Below are 19,790 nucleotides of genomic sequence, written 5' to 3' on the forward strand. Positions count from 1 at the left end.
GTTGAAGTAAACTTAGGTAAGGGATGTGGAGACTGACTAATACCTTGAGTATGAACATTGTTTGCCTCTTTAGGAAATAATACTGTATTTGAATCTTCTACAACAACTGTTGCTTGGCTTCTACTGGACCGATGGGGTGTGGTTTGCCGAGGGTTTGTTGCAGCTACAACTGAGTAGGGTAGGTTCATTTTATCCGATGTTCTAAGGATTACGACTCGCTTTTGGTGAGCCGGGCAAGATTGTTTTTGGAGGGCTGTGTGTCCCTTACGGTTACAATTTCTGCAGAAAGGGTCTGACTCGGGGCATTCACTAATTGCGTGGCCTGTTTCTCACGCTTAAGGCAAAACGGAGGGACTGTTTGCAGTGTTTTTTGCTGTGGCCGTGGGCCAGACAAGTCGAGCATTGTAGGAGCTTAGACTTATAAATCTTGTAAAAAAGGGACATACCGTAGAAGAATATTTCTCTGTTTAGCTCAACTTTGCAGGAAATGAGAATTGAACAGCTTGGGTGAAGGACTCCTTCGTTGTTTAAACTTCGCATTATTGCAGTTGAAGGATTTATGAGAAGGCCTGAAGAATCTATTAGTTCAGTTTGTATTTCCTTCACTTTTATACTGGTATCATAACCATAAAGCACATGCTTGTGTAACTTTTCCACATCTTTTTTTTGTGGCTAAAATTTTCGAGCCATCGAGAATTATTTCTTTGGATTTTGGCAGGACATGGTCTGCCGCCTGAGAAGACGTAAAGTCAATAGACTCTTCCTGCTTGAAAACAAGTTCAAAATTGACCTTGGCGATCAGAAGGACAGCTTTCCTAATTTGCATTATTCGATCTTTTGAAAAGGGTTGTCCATTGGTTTTCTTGATTGAGACAGTATAATAATTAGGGTAATCTGTAGTACTAGTTTCTGGGACACTTGAAGGGAGGGGTTGCACTATCACTGGCGAACGAGTTTCATCCCTTTTCCTTTTTTTGCCAGGCATCTCACCTCTTTCATTAGAGTTAGTTGCGGCTAAGGCCTGAACTCCTGACAAGTGGCTATCTGTTTTGGACCGCGTAGTTGGGGGGGTTCTAGGGAGAATTTTAGAAGTAGGTTGGAGGGGCGACTTGCCAAGGGTTTCAGTGGGAGTATCCTTCTCAGGTGGTAGCCTTAGGGGCTGCTTTTTTACCGACATTTATTCTGACGAGACACCGCATATTCACGAACTGTTAATCAGTCTTAATTCAAGGTTACTTGACCAAAAGTAAATATTCAGTTATGGAACTAAATTATTCACTATGATAAATAATAACTCACTTTGTATGAAGTGGAAAATCCCTCACAATTAAATCCGTAAGTTAATTGCGCAATCTAACACAGCACAGTACAAAAGATAATTATATAGGTCACTTTTACGGTATGAAGAGATTATCAGGCTAGTAGACATCCAGGGGTGTATATGGGTAGTTTTTCGGTTTAAATTACGGATTGGAAAGGTTGAACTGATAAGATCACTCAGTTCCTGCGTAAAACCATTTGTGGCTGAATTAAAATCCCGATAATCCAGAACCTTGGACCAGTCAAAGGATTTCAAACGATCCGTGAACCGCTTCATATTCACAATATTATATATTCTATTAGATATAGGGGTATTAGTTCTAGAGGGTTGAGTAGTTGGTAGGAAGGGTAGGAAGAGAAAGATTGAAAAGTGGTCTGACAGGTCAGAGAATATTATTTTGGACGACAGGTGGTTTCACTGGGAAGTGGATACATAATCAATTATAGTAGCGGTAGACCTCATTGGATCAACTCCAGTCGGAAAAAGGATAGTTAGAAAAAGACCACTTGAGGTAAATGTTTCAAAGAAGGTATCACAATCATTATTATTGCTAACATTTAGTAAATTACAATTGAAGTCCCCAAAAACTGTTGCCTTCTTTTGTGGTAAATTAATAAAACTAGAAAAGTCATCAAACAGATTACAAAAGAAATGTGTCGGAAATGAGGGTGGTTTATAAAACAATGAAAAAATAAAAGAATTGTCGTCAACACTTATGTCTACAATTATTGAATAAATATATTAATTCAGTTCCTTTGAACTTGACCTAGTTTCTTGATGTTCATTAATTCACTGCTTGAACTTGAATTTAATTCAGTGACTTAGTTTGGAATAAATAACAGTCGACTTTTGGTGAATTGACCTGAACTTGACCTAGTTTCTTCATGTTCATTAATTCACTGCTTGAGCTAGAATTTAATTCAGCGACTTAGTTTGGAATAAGGATTAAGTTTGAAATAAATTACAGTAAATTAAATTGCGTGAAGGAGGATGCTATGTGAAATGAAATGAATTTTGGCGCGACCCGCGGTGATAGATTGTGAGCGTTTATGAACTTTTATTTTTGGATATAAGATCACCGAGGAGAACACCTTCCGTAAGCAGAGATTTTATCTGGTAATAGTTTTACTCAGGCGAAGGCGGGGTAGTGGTTTGGGGTAGCCCCCTTGCATTTCCTTAGCGCATAGTACCAAGTCAATATTTATATGTTATTATTACTAATTGATAAATGGCTGCCGTGACTTCTGAAAAGTTTCACAAGACAGGGTGCAAAGTTTGCAAAGAGAGCTTCAGCCTCACAACCAGAGGACCAGTTATTTCCAACACATCTGCTGGGGGTTGTGGTCGCCTCCGCCATAACCGCTGTGAAATTCTTCAGAGTATTGAGAAAGACAGTATTATAATATATGAGTGCTCTGACTGCGGCGAGTAATTTGCTGATAAACCTACTTCCCCGAAGATCCCACCGCCTTAAGAAACTCTTGTTTATTCACCAGTTTTAAGTTTTTTCCGGCACTGTCTACAGTCAGGAATTTTGTCCGCCACCTGTATATCTTGGTGTACAAACTTTTATTGTAATGATCATCTTGATCAAGCTAGAAGCCTCCTAACATCTCTAGTGAACCCCACGCATAAACTCCTTGCACGTCGCGGCCCCTCTGCTAAGCAAAGCCTATCACAGGATATTTTAGACATTCTTATTTCTGAGGATGCAACCCCTCGCTTGCCAAATCTGAAATTCGTTATGACTGCAAGTGATGCGATACCTGCGATAGATACGGATCAAAATGCTCACTTTAGCCGTGCCATTCAAACCTAGGACCGGCATCTTTTTAGAATAATTGATAAACTTGATTACGTCACAAGTAAGGTAGCAGAGACTCCTGCTTTGGAGAAAGAGTGTTGTGACGGAGTACAGAGCGAGGTTTTGAGCTGTATAAATAAAGAAAAACTCAATGATAAATCCTGGCCTCCGCTGAATAACGTTTCAGAAACAGTGGGTCTTGTAGTAGATTCACCACCGCAAGATTGTGATGATCCCTTAAAGCGTGAAGCTTTTCTGAAATCGTTGGATGGAGCTAATGGTATAGTGCGGATTTCACTTTCTAAGGAATCAGGATTCCAGCAACAGAAATGGGTCATTCATACGAAAAGACAAAACGCCAAAAATTGAAAGCCTGTTTGAATGAAAAGGTCGGTAAAACTGAGGTTCGCAAATCGAGAATTGTTGGTTTATTATCACGAGTGGACTTCCCGATCAATCCAGAGAGTGTGTGTGCTTCTAACCAAGGTATCGAAGAGATACAGCGCATCGGTGTTTAGAAATCATATCGTGTATACTTCCGTTCGGTGACGGCCAAGTCTTATTATTTGCGTCATGGGATTCACATTGGCTACGAACATTTCTGGCTTACTGATTATAAGTTTTTACCGCGAATGTGCTACAAATGCGGGTCGCTAGAGCATATATCGTCAGGCTGCTCTAGCGTGGAACGTTGTCTCAAGTGCCTTGGTAGTGGACACTCTCATTCTAGGAACAACCCTTGCCAGAATGAACCTTGTTGCTTCCATTGTGGATCTCATGAGCATACTGGATTTAGCTTTCGCTGCAAACGGTAAACCGAAAAAGTTGCAAAGAATAAAAAATTATTAGTGCACAGATTATATCTCTGAATCTGAATGGTTTTGATGATAAACAACATGTATTGCAGTCTATGCTGCGCGATCTGGATATTTTGTGTCTGCAAGAGCATCATCTTCTGGACTACTTTACTAGTCTTCTTTCGAGCCTGTCGCAGCAGTTTAAGTGTTTTATATCTCCAGCTACACCTACAGGTGGACGCCCATCCGGAGCCGTTTGCATTTTTATTCGAGAGAATATTCCAGTTTCAGTGTTTGCCGGTAATCGTTATTTTGTTGCTGTTCGAATCCCAGGGATTATTGTTTTTTCGTGCTATTTACCAACAAATTATCATACTATTGATTCGAATTTTGATTTCAATTTTGCATGTTTAGAATTCTCGCGATTTGTGGCGAAAGTTCCATCAGATTTCCAGTGGCTTATTTGCGGGGATTTTAACTGCAACATTGCTATCTCTGATGTCCGCTCCTCCGCTCTTTTATCTTTGTTTTCGGTTTTTACTATAGTTTCAAAAGATGCGGATTTTACGTATGTCCATAATTCTGGTTCTTGTTCTAATCTAGACCATGTGCTGGTTTCAAATGCAGCGTTATTACCACAGCCTGTTCATGTTGGGTTGGATATGCCTATTAGTGACCATTTTTACCTTTCTTTTCATTTAAATATTCAAATTCCATCTTTTAAAATTATCCAAATTATCGTTCTAGTCAAATTGTAAATAAAATGATCTGGGATCGGGAAAAAATGTGCAAATATCATGAAGAATCAGATGCACTTTCAGCTAAAATAATAGTAAATTATTCTAAGGATGTTGATCAAATTGATATTGATCTATTTTACCTTGAAATTGTTCATAGTTTAAAAGTCGGGGCTAATAAAAAATTTACGACTGATTCTTTCCGTCGTGGATCTCGTGTTTTAGGTTGGAACCTTAACCCGATTTTAAAGCAAAGCCAAAAGAATGCATCTCAAGCTTGTTACCTTTGGAATTGCGCGGGAAAACCGCGATCTGGACCATTTTATGATGGTATGAAATTAACAAAAAGGCGTTTTTCGGGCTGAGTTGCGTTTGCATAATGAAATTATAAAAGATGAAATTGGTTGAAGGATTACTAGTGATAGGAATGCGCTTTGGAGTTTGGTTAATTCTAGACGTCGTAATAATAATTGTTCACCAGATTCTAATAGTTCTCCGAAACTAGATGATTGGATAACTCATTATAATCAAGTTTTTTCATCCGGTGATGCGGCAGTTGAATCACGGCTTGCCTCTTTATTATCGGAAGAAATTTCAAAGCCCCGCCCAAATAGTAAAATATCTGTTTCTGTTGATGATGTAACGGTAGCAATTAAAGCTCTAAAAAGTAAGTATTCTTTTGATCATGATAGTATACATTCAAACCATATAAAATGGCCATCCCCCAAAGCAATCCTTCTCCTCGCTACTCTTTTTACTACTATACTTTCTTCTGGAGTTCTTCCAACTAGCTTTTCTCGTGCTACCACTTCACCCCTTTCAAAAAAGGGAGGGAATACGAATCGATGTTCTGATTACAGGCCGATTACTGTTTCGTGCCAGATTAGCCAAGTTTTTGAGTTAGTTTTATTAAAGTATTTGGAGTCTTGTAACCAAGGCCTGAATCAAATTGGGTTCCGCAAGGGTCTAAGCATGGATGTTGCTCATACCCTCCTTTCAAGAATAATAGTCTTTTGTAAGCAATGGGATAGAGTTTATACACTTGCGTTAGATTTTGCGGCGGCGTATTATCCATTCTTGGGCTATGACTGCGCTTCTGAAGAATAATGTCCCACTACCAGTAGTTTTGGTTTTAAAAAAGTGGTATGGCTCCTCTCGTATTCGTATTAAGTGGAAGAATCAGTTTAGTGATTATAATGTTAAGTTATGTAGGGGGCTAAGACAACGAAGCATTATTTCTCCTTTGATTTTCAATATTACTGTTTCGGGGCTATTTGATCAAATTCAGTTGACTTTTATTTATGGTAAAGGCTATGTTCTGTTGTAGATTGCTTATGCAGATGATTTACTCCGTTTGAGTCGATCGCTTCAGTCACTTGAACAAAATGTAGATTTTTTAGCAAAGGTTTTTTGTGAGCTTGGACTTCGTTTTCGCCCTGAAAAGTGTCAGTTTTTAATTCTTGGTCCTAAGGCTAATGATCTCGTTAATTCAGAAATTTCTGTCCGTATTTATGATAGTATTTTAAAACCTTTGGAATATTTTTTATATCTTGGTGTGCCTTATAGACCAACTTTAGCTCTATGCCGTGCTTCTATTTCTAAAGCAGTTAAAAGTAGAATAGCGTCTATTTTCGGGGCAGTAATTTGTCTTCGCGATCTTCTTTCTCGGAAATCCCTGGCTCAGGTATATAATACAGTCGCTTTTCCTCAAAATTTAGTTTTTTCATCGCTTCTCCCGTTTTTTAGAATTAGTAATATTGCGCATGTAAAAACCACATTTTTTTAATTTTGCCGCTTTTCTAAGTTCCTTTGCCGCTTTTCTAAATCTGAATCAAATACTTTTTTAATGAATACATAAAAAATATAAAACCCTGTTGATGTTTTGGAGAAAAAGCAAAAGAAATTTTTATCCAAATTAAATATTTTTTCTCATAATTTATATAGAGCTGCGCACGAAGCTTCATTTATTTTATTTGATTTAATTTTCGAATGAAGTGTTAATTTGTAAAGTGTTAATTTATTATCTATTGAATGAAGTGTTAATTTGTGTGGTAATTTTGATTGAAGGCCTTTGCATACTTGTTGTTATATAGTTTAAAATAATTGTATGGCCTGTTGATTAGCGGTTATTATTTTTATTTATTGTTTTTACTATTCGTATTCGGAGGAAATAAAAATTTTGAATTGAATTGAATTATTTATACGTTGCGAGAATTATGATTCACAATCTAATAGCCTGGTGAATTCTAGACTTGACCTGATGTAAAGAGAAATGCCACCAGAGGACTTGGTTAATTTTCTTTCAATATGAATTGTTTGAAAGCCAGGGAGGGAAAATTCATTAGTATCATCCATTTCTGAAGCCACCTCTCCGTTATTCCAATTACGTCGAAAGGGCAGTAACCGTTAATTAAAATTAAATCTTTAAAATTAGTCCACTTATCTCGTATGCTTCTGATGTTAAAGCAATTAATATTAAGTTGGGTCTCCTTCATTAGCTTAGGTTTTACATTTTTTACAAAATCAAAAGTGTCGAGATATTCACAGTTAATTTGGTTTAAGGGGCTATCGGGGCTAGCTAAGGGGTTGGTGGACAAATTATTTTGGTCATTGTAATAGTTAAAAACAACATTTTTGCACAGTGATAAATTCGTGAGAAACGTAAAATCTTGCATAGTACACATTTAAATATCCATTGTGGTCAGAGTTTCATCATTTGCTTGATTTGAATATTGAAATTCTTTTTCAGCCAACGAATTATCATTGGTGGTAATTTTAGACTGGGATGGAAAGTTTGCCGTTTTTTCTTAGATTTCTTGCCTTTGACCTGGAAAGTGGCACCGATTTGATTTGCAGCTGAGTCAACTGGCTTAACTAGCTTCGATGTGGAATCTATGTCCTTTTTGATGGAAGATAGTTGAGCTATAGCTGTTTGTAAGATGTCATCACCTAGGAGTTTAGTGATAACTTTCTTCTTGAGAATATTTTTTGGTTTCCTCAGGTTCATTACTAACCTCAATTAAGTGACTGACTCTGAGATATATTGCAAGTCTTTGCCATTCTTGGCAACTCTCGGATGAATCTTTTGGAGGGCAGGATGTTGAAGTAAACTTAGGTAAGGGATGTGGAGACTGACTAATACCTTGAGTATGAACATTGTTTGCCTCTTTGGGAAATGATACTGTATTTGCATCTTCTACAACAACTGTTGCTTGGCTTCTACTGGGCCGATGGGGTGTGGTTTGCCGAGGGTTTCTTGCAGCTACAACTGAGTAGGGTTGGTTCATTTTATCCGATGTTCTAAGGATTAGCCTACGATTTGCTTTTTGTGAGCCGGGAAAGATTGTTTTTGGAGGGCTGTGTGTTCCTTGCGGTTACAATTTCCGCACAAAGGGTCTTACTCAGGGCATTCACTAATAGCGTGGCCAGCTTTCCCACACTTAAAGCAAGACGGATGGGACTGTTTGCAGTGTTTTTTGCTATGGCCGTGGGCCAGACAAGTGGAGCATTGTAGGAGCTTAGGCTTATAAATCTTGTAAAAAAGGGACATACCGTACAAGAATATTTCTCTGTTTAGCTCAACTTTGCAGGAAATGAGGATTCAACAGCTTGGGTGAAGGACTCCTTCGTTGTTTAAACTTCGCATTATTGCAGTTGAAGGATTTATGAGAAGGCCTGAAGAATCTATTAGTTCAGTTTGTATTTCCTTCACTTTTACACTGGTATCAACACCATAAAGCACATATTTGTGTAACTTTTCCACATCTTTTTTTTGTAGCTAAAATTTTCGAGCCATCAAGAATTATTTCTTTGTATTTTGACAGGACATGGTCTGCGGCCTGAGAAGACGTAAAGTCAATAGACTCTTCCTGCTTGAAAACAAGTTCAAAATTGACCTTGGCGATCAGAAGGACAGCTTTCCTAATTTGCATTATTCGATCTTTTGAAAAGGGTTGTATATTGGTTTTCTTGATTGAGACAGTATAATAATTAGGATAATCTGTAGTACTAGTTTCTGGGACACTTGAAGGGAGGGGTTGCACTATCACTGGTGAACGAGTTTCATCCCTTTTCCTTTTTTTGCCAGGCATCTCACCTCTTTCTTTAGAGTTAGTTGCGGCTAAGGCCTGAACTCCTGACAAGTGGCTAACTGTTTTGGACCGCGTAGTTGGGGGGGGGGGGTTCTAGGAAGAATTTTAGAAGTAGGTTGGAAGGGCGACTGGCCAAGGGTTTCAGTGGGAGTATCCTTCTCAGGTGGTAGCCTGACTACTTGGCCCACCTGGTACTCTCCGACACCCCATCAGTAGTGATGTGTCAATTAAAGAGAGAGGGCAGGTGGGCCATTACTGTATCAATTAACGAGAGAGGGCAGATAGGCCATTACTGTGTCAATTAAAGGAAGCGGACAGTACTCCCTTACTATGTCAATGAAACAGAGCGGGCAGGTGGGACATTACTGTATTAATCTAAGAGATAATACAGGTAAAAAAAATCCATATTACCTTTTATACATGTATCATAAAACAAACCCCACTTCTAAAAAGTCATATCTTTGGTTGTTTTTTTTTATTATGTTGTAATTTTAATCAACATACCATGAAAATTCGTGCTGTTCACAGTACAATGATTTTTATATTAAAATTTCATGTTTTTGTTAAAAGTCATGACTGTTTTCAACATCGATGGTTGTTTTCCTGGTATAGTTAAACGAACTTAATGGTTACAAAATTCTAGGCAATATGTTAGGCGTGGTTTTTTTTATGTTTCGCCTTGAACACGGGTATAGAAACTCTAATAATAAGTTATTATCTCAGTTCAAAATTGGCAATTGAAATAACACCATGCATTCTAACAAAAGTAATATTAATGAAAGCTATAAGTAAGAAGTAAGTTATTCATTTATATTCTTAGTGGGTAAAGAAATTAATTCTAATATAATTTATCGAGTGGTTCATACAGTCCCCATTATAGTTAACGAATTGTTAAATATTTTTGAATCTGGATCTTCAGAGGTCGGTAAAGAGCAATATCAAAACAAAAAAAGTGTGTAAACACTGCATTTAAATGATTTGCGAGCTTAGTACATGAGGTAAATCATACTTATTTTTATTCTGGCCCAAAGTCCCCCCTCTATCCCCCAGCCCTCAAACCCCCTCCCCTCCCTCCCTACTTTTAACCCCCCCTTTTTTGGAGTTTTTTTCAAATTTTTTTTACATCTCTTAGAATGACATGAAACATACTTAAAACATAAAAAATTCACATTTAATGTTTTCCAACTTCAAAATTGGAATGATATAGATATGTATGTCGCGACTTTTACTATTAGAAAAATAATGTTTCTAGTAACCATGATTTTTTACATTTTTTTAACTTTTTTTTACATCTCTTAGAATGACATGAAACATACTTAAAACATAAAAAAAATCACATTTAATATTTTCCAACTTCAAAATGGGGATGATATAGATATGTATGTCGTGACCTTTACTATTAGAAAAATAATGTTTGTAGTGACTATTTTTTTTGGAATTGAAATTTTTTTTTCAATGCATTAAAATCATATCAGAAAAATAGAATGACACTTTTGATTTAAATTTTAAAACATATTCTTGTGCATACCCATACTCCTATTCATGAGGACTGATGTTTTCAATATTTTTTCATGAAAAAGAAACTAATTTTTTTTAGGACTTCCCAGAACTCCCCCTACCCAGTTAGGAAGACAAGGAGGGGCGAAGCGACTCCAGTGGTCATTTTATACAGACCAACTGTTACGATATGGTCGTTGGCCGAAACCATTAATCTCATCAAGAACCACCGTAAGCCACTCAATAGCCAACTATCCAGCTGCCACATACAACATCCACAACAAGATACCACAATCATCCGGAACCATCATACACCAGTCAACAGTCAACTGTTCAACTGCCACACCCAACATGCAAGCTGCATATCTAAAACAAGGATTCATTTGGGATCATGATGCGATAGAACTAGTTCCTCAATTCGTGAATGAATTGCGCCGAAACATTAGTGAACGAAAGTATGCACCAAAGTAAGTTGACGCGTCATATAGAAACAATGAATTCTTACAGTAAAAACAAATCATTAGATTTTTTTCAACGTCAATTGCTGAACATGACGTCTCTAAAAATATTGTTTCCCATTTCGAATATTTTTGAAAATGCGTATGACTCGTTTCTTATTGACTTAAGAATCGCCAGATCAGAAATGAATTGTTGTGGAAAATCTGCATTTATAATGGAAAGCATGATCTTTTTGAAACACTAAAAACTTTTATTATTGAAAACCAAGTGCAGCCTAAGATAAAAGTACTGTCTGAAATTTCCAGTCATTTATCACTGTTAAAAAACAATTTTGACGACTGTCTTGGGGAAGAAATGAACAAGTTTTATTCGTTGAGTTGGACTCTTAACCTATATCAAGAGGACTTACCAACTAGTGAGTCAACAAAAGCAAATGACAAACTCATTGATTCTTCAGAAGATATGTCAATGAAAAAATATTTGTAATAGTAAACAGTTATCGAATTCTGGGTCTCAGTTGCTGATTTCTATCCATTCCTGTTTGATGAAGCTAAAAAGTTTCCCTCCTCTTTCCTACTTCATATCTATCTGAAGCTGGATTTTCGGCTGTTGTTTACATTAAAAATAAGTACGGAAATAAATTGGATATATCAAACTCACTGCGATTAAAAGTAACTAAAGTTGAAAATGGTCTTGAAACTGTGATGAGGAAAAATCAGAATCAAATACATCCTTTCCATTGAAATGACTTTGTCAAATAATTGCAGGTTTAGTTATGTAAGTAATAAAAAATTATTTAAGTCTTGTTTCTAATTTCAATAGTCTTTCATTCATATGGGTAGCACTAGTAATTTTTTTTTCATTTTAATTAGAAAAAATAAATTCAACTTGTCACTACGGAATCTGAGCATGAGCAATATTAACAATTTTCTCTAAGAGAGCTAAAGGTGGGTCCCAGGATTGGATTTTTTTTATATATATGTTTCGAAACCCTATCAACTTTGGAAACCACTGCCGTAGACCAGTTCTCGGATATTCTTGATATACCCTTTTGAAAACCAGCATGCACACTGTGTTTTTATCTAGTTCAACACCTCCTTTTAAACATTCCCTGAAATTTTCCCTTCTTACCCTTAGCCTCAGTAGTGGTAATCATAGCAACAGTAGGAGAAGAAGCAACATTATTTGTAGTGTTAGGATGAATAGAGTGCTTTTTGGTTGTTTCAACATTCTTCTCGATGGGCCCTACAAGTTTCAATTTAATACTCTAAGAACTCCCTGAGAAATTGCTCATACATCCTTTTGGCAGCCAGAATGCACAGATTGTGTTTTAGTTCAATACCCCCTAAATATTCCCTGAACGTTTCACCTTAATACCCTTTGCCTCAAAAGAAGTTGTAGCACTCGTAATAGTAGCAATACTGGTAACATGTACATATTGTCTTTTGGTTAGTACAAATTCCCCCTCAAAATACCTTGGAAGTTTTATTAACACCAGTAGTCTTACTTGTTGTAGTAATCGCAGTGGTAGTAGTATGCACATAGCACCTTTTGGTTAGTTCAAATTCTACGTCAACATACCTTGAAAGTTACAACTGAATAATCTAAGCGCTTCCTGAGATATCGTTAGTGCACCCCTTTGACAGCATGCATTCTCATAGTGTGTTATTATTTAGTTCAACATTCCTCTAAATATTCCCTGAAAGCTTCACATATATAATCTTAGCTCTAGTAGTAGCAGCAGTATTATAAGTAGTATGTATGTGGCACCTTTTTTTTCATTCCCTTCAACACACGCTAAAATTCACATAGTTTGTTTTAATTTAGTTCAACTCTGTTTCAACATCCCGTGAAGCTGTCACCTTAATACCCCTATCTTCAGAAGCAACATTAGCAGTAATAATTATAGAATTAGTAGCAGTAATAGCAATAGCATGCAGATATTGGCTTTTGGCTATTTCAACATCCCCTACAACAAGCCCTATAAGTTTCAACTTTATATTCCAAGCCGTTCCTAAGATAATACTAATACGTTCTTTTGACAACCTGCTCGCACGTAGTGTGTTTTGATTCAGTTTAACTTCCTCCTCAATATTCTCTGAGATTTACATATTCAAAGCCTTAGCAATAGTTGCAGTAGTATTACTACTAGTAGGGGAAATAAAATTAGAAGTAGTATTGACAGTAGTTCTAGTAGTATTAGTAGTAGGCACATATTGCCTTTTGGTCAGTTGAATATCCCCCTCATCAAGTTCTGGAAGTTTGAAATTAATACTATAAAATGTTGTTATGATATTGCCGATATACCCTTTTGCTAACTTGTGTGCCAGAGATCAATCCTACTGTATTAACAAACAGCAGGGCTAACACAAGGTTAGCAGTCAAGAAGTCTCGTTAATCCGATACAATATGATTATCTGTATCCCCAGGGTGGGTTTTAATTCAGTTCGACTTTCGCCTCAACAGATCCTAAAACTTTAACCTTAATACTCTAGCCTTAGTAATAGTTGCAATATAAGTGGTAGGTGGAGTAGCAGTGTTAGTAGTATTATTAGTAACGTGCACGAATTACCTTTTGGTCAAGCATTCTTTGAATGTTTCAAATTAATACCTTAAGCCATTCCTGAAAACATCCTTTTGACAACCTGCATGCATATAGTTTTTATTGATTTAGTTAAACTTACTATTAATAGTAGTATTGTATTAGTGGTAGTAGTAACAGTAGTAGCAGCAGTATTGGTAGCTGTGTGCACATATTGCCTTTTAGTCAGTTATACATCCCCCCCCCCCTATGATGCCCAGGAACTTTCAGCTTGATACGGTAAGCCGGTACTGACACATTGCTGATACAAAACTTTGACATTCTGTATGCATTTAGTATGTTTGGATTTAATTCAACTTTCCCCCAACTTCAGCAAATTATTACCTCAATATCTTCAGCTTTAATAGTATTTACGACAGAAGCAGTAGTTTTGGTGGTGATAGTAGTAGTAATAGTAGTAGCATGCAAATATTGCCTTTTTGGTCAATTGATAATCACCCTCATCGTTCTTTAAAATTTCCAAGTTAATACCCTCAGTCATTCCTGAGTTATGACCTTTTGAAAACCTGTATGGGCATAATGTTTCTTTTTATCTAGTTCAAGTCTCCCCTCAACAGTCTCTGAATGCTTTTGGTCTTTCTGAACGTCTCTTTCTCAGTAAAAAGTACAACGTAAAAACAATGGACGCATTGCTCAAATTACAGCCCTTGCCCTGAGGGCTGTATGGGTTAACCTCCTCAGAGACATAGTTAATGGATCTTTAGGAGTGGGAGGAGGACTGGGTGTCCACAAATCACTTTAGGCCCTTTAAAAGGGCACTAGAGCTTTCAATTTCCAATCGAATAAGCTCCTTCTGAAGTTTCTACGACATATCCTTCTATACTAAGCGTTATCGTGAAACAAAAATAATAAATTGTGCGCATATTTATTTATTTACAATATTAGAAGAGAAAATTGTATCAACATGGTCGGAAAAAATACTATTAAATCGAGGAGCACCCAAGAATGACGCTTCTTGGCAGACAAGTGCGTAGGGAGGCTGTTCATGCCCCAGTTACTTCGGCAATGTTTTGAGCTTGAAAAAGAAGATTATTTTCACATATGTCGCTTCACAAAGGTGTAAAGAGCAGGGTATCCTCCAAGAATAAGACTTATAAGAAAACCCAGCACCCCTGGAAAATTATAACTTGGAGATTTTTTTTTCATTTTTCAAACTTCCTCATAAATTTTCTTAAGGTTACAAGTTCTTAAGGGTAATTGCAACGAACGAAAACAGAAAAAGGATCTCTCAAATAAAATTTGTTTAACTGCAACGGCCTTTTTAGGCAGAAAAAAAAAATTCACATCTGCACAAACTACTGTTTTTTGCCAGTTCCTGCTGCAGAAAGAAATTATCTCCGAAATTCTTGGAATACCAAAATCCATAGAATTTTTGAAGTACAGCCATGCGTGACCATGGGCTTCTTTCTTAAAGATATTATAGAGTAATCCTGATCTTGTTTTTTTTCTGAACAAACTAAAAATAGCCTCTGAATTAAATAAAAACAAACATCAGTTTTAAGACAAGAAATTAAAGAGCAACATCCAAAGTTAAGACGAACAGGAGTACTGTAAACGTGTAAGGCTGTGGTCAAACTTTCAGCTTTCTGCTCTATACGCTAAAGTTTACCACATATTTCGCTGGAAACTTATTGGAATATATTGAATATATGAATGCTGAAACTTACTACTGTATTATTGTCCCATTATTTTTAAACCAAAAAATTCGTCATTTCTAAAAAGCTCATGTTTCAAAATGTTTTATAGCAGATCACGACATAACTTTGTTATTAAGAGCAGGGGGCTAAGAAGCAGTTAGACATTAACGGTAATTCCTGTTAGTTTTAAGTTTTATCGTGTCTATTTAATTTACGTAAGAATAAAAAACAATGATTTGCTTCAGAGAGATAAACATTCTCAATAGGAAACTCGAACACACTAAGAAAAGTTGCACAATTATTCAAATACGGTTTTCAAAGCTGAATTAGCCGTTACGTGTACAACCACCAGATTAGAGACATTTTGGTTTGTTGATATAGATTTACCCAAATAGGTAATCAAAATAGCTTAGGAGTAGCTAAAGGAGGGGGACAATGTTTAACCTCCTAGTAAATCATCTCTCGTAAGTCTTGCATTAGGCCTATCGCTAAATTTGGACACATGCTTTATGCAGAAGCTCCTAAAACCGTATAGAAATATCGCAAGGATCCAAAAGACGGGTTTAAGAGGGAGTTGTAGCACTGAAACGATGAAACGATCTCCAAGGTTACGGTATACATGAAAATCTATCCGTCGATTACCTCAGGCAAAAATTCAAAAGAAAAATCGCGTTAGTTAAAAAAAAGGTGACTAAAAACATATAAGGCCTTAAGTTCTTAGTGACCTTAGTCATAAGGGACGATTGAACAACTTTTTTTATTATGGATAATTGCTCATTGAAGGAGGACAATACCTCCCTCTGATGTCCTTTGATAGTACTTCTTTCTCATAAAAAACAATCTTCAAATACGGTTTAAAGCAAAGTTCTATAATTCAAGTAGAATTAGTTCCCCTGTCCTAGATGACCTGTTGCAATTCCATCTCCCTTAGAGAGAAAATCCATATTAATTCTCATGTTTTTAGTTTGATGAAGTTTGCTCTGGTAGAAAATGTAAGACCAGTGCTTGAGCTTTGGCAGGCGTTCGCTAATCAACATACATATAGAGGAATAAATTTGGCTGCATCTTCTTAGTTCCAGAAGATTGAGTCCCTCTTCGATGATTCTCCACTTAAGCATTTTCTTGCAGACAAAATAGTTTTGTTGTTATGCTGGCTTTTAAAACAATTGATTTCACTAGAAAATAGGTTTAAATTTAGAACCAGCAATTGTTTACATTGTGGGATAGTATGCCGTACATAATTGCTACATATTATTTTTGGGCAAACCAATTAAACTCTGTGGACACACCAAGCTATCCAAACGAATCTATGAAGCAAAAAACATCAAACGTTGATAGCAAAACAACTTAAACAATAACAAATAGGTTTAATTAGTATGTGATATACCATTTATTTGCTCAAATATATATAATTTTGCTCAAATATGATATTTATTTGCTCAAATATATATAATAAGAAAAATCATGATAAACGAAAAAATGTGTCAGGGCAAAACTATTCACAAGTTTATGACCCGTTTTTTGCAGAGGTAGCCTGGTTTCTTTATTGGCACATCTGAAGCTGGATTTGAAGGAATGAGCATCCGAGATACCAAGCTCGACCTTGATCCACCTCTTTTAGATCCGCCATTAGCTCCACGTTTGGATTTAGGAGAGCCAAAACCACTTGATCCAGCGAATAAACTATAAGATACACTAATTTTAGCTGATTAAATTCTGACGAAACATTTTTAAGGCAGTTAATTTATGTTAAGAATCCTTGATTGCTGTTACTTAGCTCCGAATATGATTCAAAATATATTAAAAGCCCGAGGATGAATTTGTGCTCCAGAAAGTGCGTTTAGTTGTTAAAAACCTTAAAATAGTACGTAAGAAGAGCTTCCCAAATACTATCATCAAGTGACAAGAATACTAAAATATTGCCTTGAGGCTAGTAATCGAATTTTATAACACAAATACTTGTTGGTGTGACTGAGTGGTTTACGCCAGTGAAAAGACATATCAAGAGCTGCAGAATTTACCAAGCAAATGTTTTACTTTGGATTTGAAATATTATTCACTTTGCTCCAGTAGCTACTGTCAGGATTAATTATCTGCAAAAAAAAAAAAAAAAAAAAAAAAAAAAAAAAAAAAAAAAAATTGACGAATACGGTGAAAAACCGGCATGTATTTCCACTGAATATGTAATGCTATTATTTATGCTGAATACGTAGCACTATTTCTAACGTCTCTTTCAAATTTTAGACTTGAACATCCTTTAGTGAATTTCTAAGTCCTGTGGTAGCGCAGTGGATTTGGTCTTAGCTTCTTGATACAGGACCCAAAGATCGAACCCGGATGTAGCAATTCCCACAGGGCCGACACAAGGACCATAGCAGTCAAGAAGCGTCATTAATCCGATACAACACAATAATTAATGAGCTCGCAATTTTTGAGAAGCAAATTTAAGAGAAATATTTTAATTAATCTAAGAGAAAATTCGAAAAAATAATTTAAATTAACGAGATGGTGAGCCTAGCCCCTACCCGGCCAAAATTTAGTTTTAAAATAACCAGGTCTAGCTAGAATTATTATATACAGCAAGTCACAGGGCAAAGACATCGGCCCTGTTAACTGCCATGATACGTATACAGCATGCTCTACTTAGTTCTAAGGAAGATCCTTACCCATAGAGTTTGACATTTTTAAAAATTTGATTTGTGGTGAGTGTTTCGACCTATCTCCTGGTGAATATAAAAACTGTTAAGCAAAGTGATACAGTCCTTTACTTGTACCTGGTCTTGCCCAGCTTGAAAAGTTAATCCTTCCCCTCCCCCCAGCAGTGACCAGGCTTTGATAGTAAAATCAACGTCTATTATGGATAATTCCTTGATTATTTTCCAGTGTGATGTCAAGGAGTTTGCCACAACCATTCAGTTGACTCAAACCCTTTTCCAAGACAAGAACTGACATTACAAGTGAACTTCACCTCCAGGTTAGTGATTTTGCGAACTGAGTCTCACAGATTGAAAATTCCCTCAGTCAGTATGCTTTTTATCAACTGATCAAGACCTAGTTGGATCTGCAGTGTATAACGAAATATCAAAACTTGCTGGTACCCCTTTAACTATAAAACTGATTTTAGTTGAAATGTACGTTCTGAGCGTCAGCGTTTTGAAAGACGTTTTAACATTGCGGCATATGGAATACCCCCCCCTCTCCACCGTCTCCGATGAAGGATTGTTTATCTATACAATTATTTTTATCACGCTTGTGGATTGAACATTAGCGTGTGCATAGTAAACAGAAAAAAAACCCTTTTGAATAACCAACAACCCTATATTTACCTACCCCTACCTCTCTTTTTCTCTGTACCATCGAAAATTGAGAAAATATTTTCCACAAGAATTCCTTGAAAGTAAATTTAGTATCTGTTTATAAGGTTATAGCCCAAACGAGGATCGCGAAAAGCGCAAAGTTCTAGTAGAGGAGTTGAAACACTGACAAGCAAAAGGGGAAGTGGATTTAGTAAAGTGTCCAGTGGCGTGCTATCAAAATGCCATAAAACTTGAAAGCCCTTCCTTAAAAATTCCAATTCTTGTTTACCGAATGAAAAGGGGTGTATCGTCACAGCTTTCAAGCACCTTCAAGCCAACCCTAGTTCAAGCTTTCTTCCCGTCAACCCTAAAGAGAGAACCCGGGAAAACTCCTAGAAAATTACCCAACAAACTCCCAGCAGATGAGAAGGCTATCACCTCTTTTAAGTGTTCCCCCGCTTCGGAACTCATTAATTAATCAAACCATCAAATCCCAAACCCTGGAATCATTCAAGCATGGCGTGAACATGGACTTTAAGCAGAGGGAATAGCGTCTACATTGGGATGCCCTCGAGTCCTCAACCAAACTTTGAAGTTGTCTCTAGCAAGTGTATCACAAGGAACTATCTTTTCACGTCTGCATAATGGAACTTAAGGTGATGTCTAAGGTCTAACTCCTTTCATAGGTTGAATGACAAAAAAAGGATATCTCAAAATACGCTACTTCTACTTAAAAGCAACTTTATATTCTAGTTTCTGACACCTCATTAATGCTATAACCCCTGGAATATAACATTTACTCAATCTATTGGTGATTTACTTAAAACATAAAACTAACCAACTCTATGTTGTTATTTCTAAAAATACAAAATGCGCAAAGAAAAGCTTTTGTGACTTGACCACAGAACGTTACACCTTTTATATGTTTATTCAGCAAGAGCTGTTATTTGGTAAGACCAATTTGTTCTGCTTCTATAACAGAGGTTGAAAAGGAAACTTTACCAATAAATACAGTAGCCTACTACTTCATTGTGTTACATTATCATTTACATCCTTTGAGTAATTACTTGTTTGAAGAAAATTTTCCTGTCAATAAATGTATATAAACAGGAAGGAAACACAAAAAGGTAGATAGATTAGCGCAAGTATGCTACACCGTACATCATACCCCCCAAAGATGAGCATGAACGGTCATTTTTTATAATGTCACTCTCCGTAAGAGAGGAGATCGCTGACAAGTCACTGATGGAGAAAATTCTCTAAACCACGAAAATTTTAAGCCTGCTAGCATCTGAGCCATAAACTCCAACGGTTTTTAGACCAAGTCTTCATGGCTATAGGTTTCAAGTCATCAAATTTCAAGTGAAGTCAGGTGTTTCCATAGAGCACTTTGTTTGATAACTTGGAAGTGGCAAGCCTCTAGAACTCTGCCCTCGATACCCCCTTGGCCCAAGGAGCTTTTCTCACAGATTTCAAGGCATTAGCAGCCGGTTTACCTTTTTGGTGAAAATTTTGCAGTGAGAATAGTAATGGACTGACCACGAGCCCA

The 19,790-nt window shown here is 36.6% G+C and overlaps 1 protein-coding gene across 2 annotated transcripts in view; it reads right to left on the reverse strand.

Annotated features, from left to right (window-relative positions):
- Positions 1–16,343: 16,343 nt before the first annotated feature.
- LOC148950763 (recQ-like DNA helicase Blm) overlaps positions 16,344–19,790 on the reverse strand; it is a 225,769-nt gene continuing 222,322 nt past the window's right edge. For both annotated transcript variants that reach the window (XM_089091738.1, XM_089091737.1), the window contains one exon: positions 16,344–16,628. In XM_089091738.1, the coding sequence (XP_088947864.1) occupies positions 16,445–16,628 (184 nt within the window). In that variant the 3' untranslated portion in view covers positions 16,344–16,444. The remainder of the gene's footprint in view (positions 16,629–19,790) is intronic.

Source organism: Artemia sp. Qi Xiang Cuo, chromosome 7 (genome assembly GCF_049724085.1).
Source record: "Artemia sp. Qi Xiang Cuo chromosome 7, ASM4972408v1, whole genome shotgun sequence".
In the NCBI taxonomy this organism is placed as follows: Eukaryota; Metazoa; Arthropoda; class Branchiopoda; order Anostraca; family Artemiidae; genus Artemia; species Artemia sp. Qi Xiang Cuo.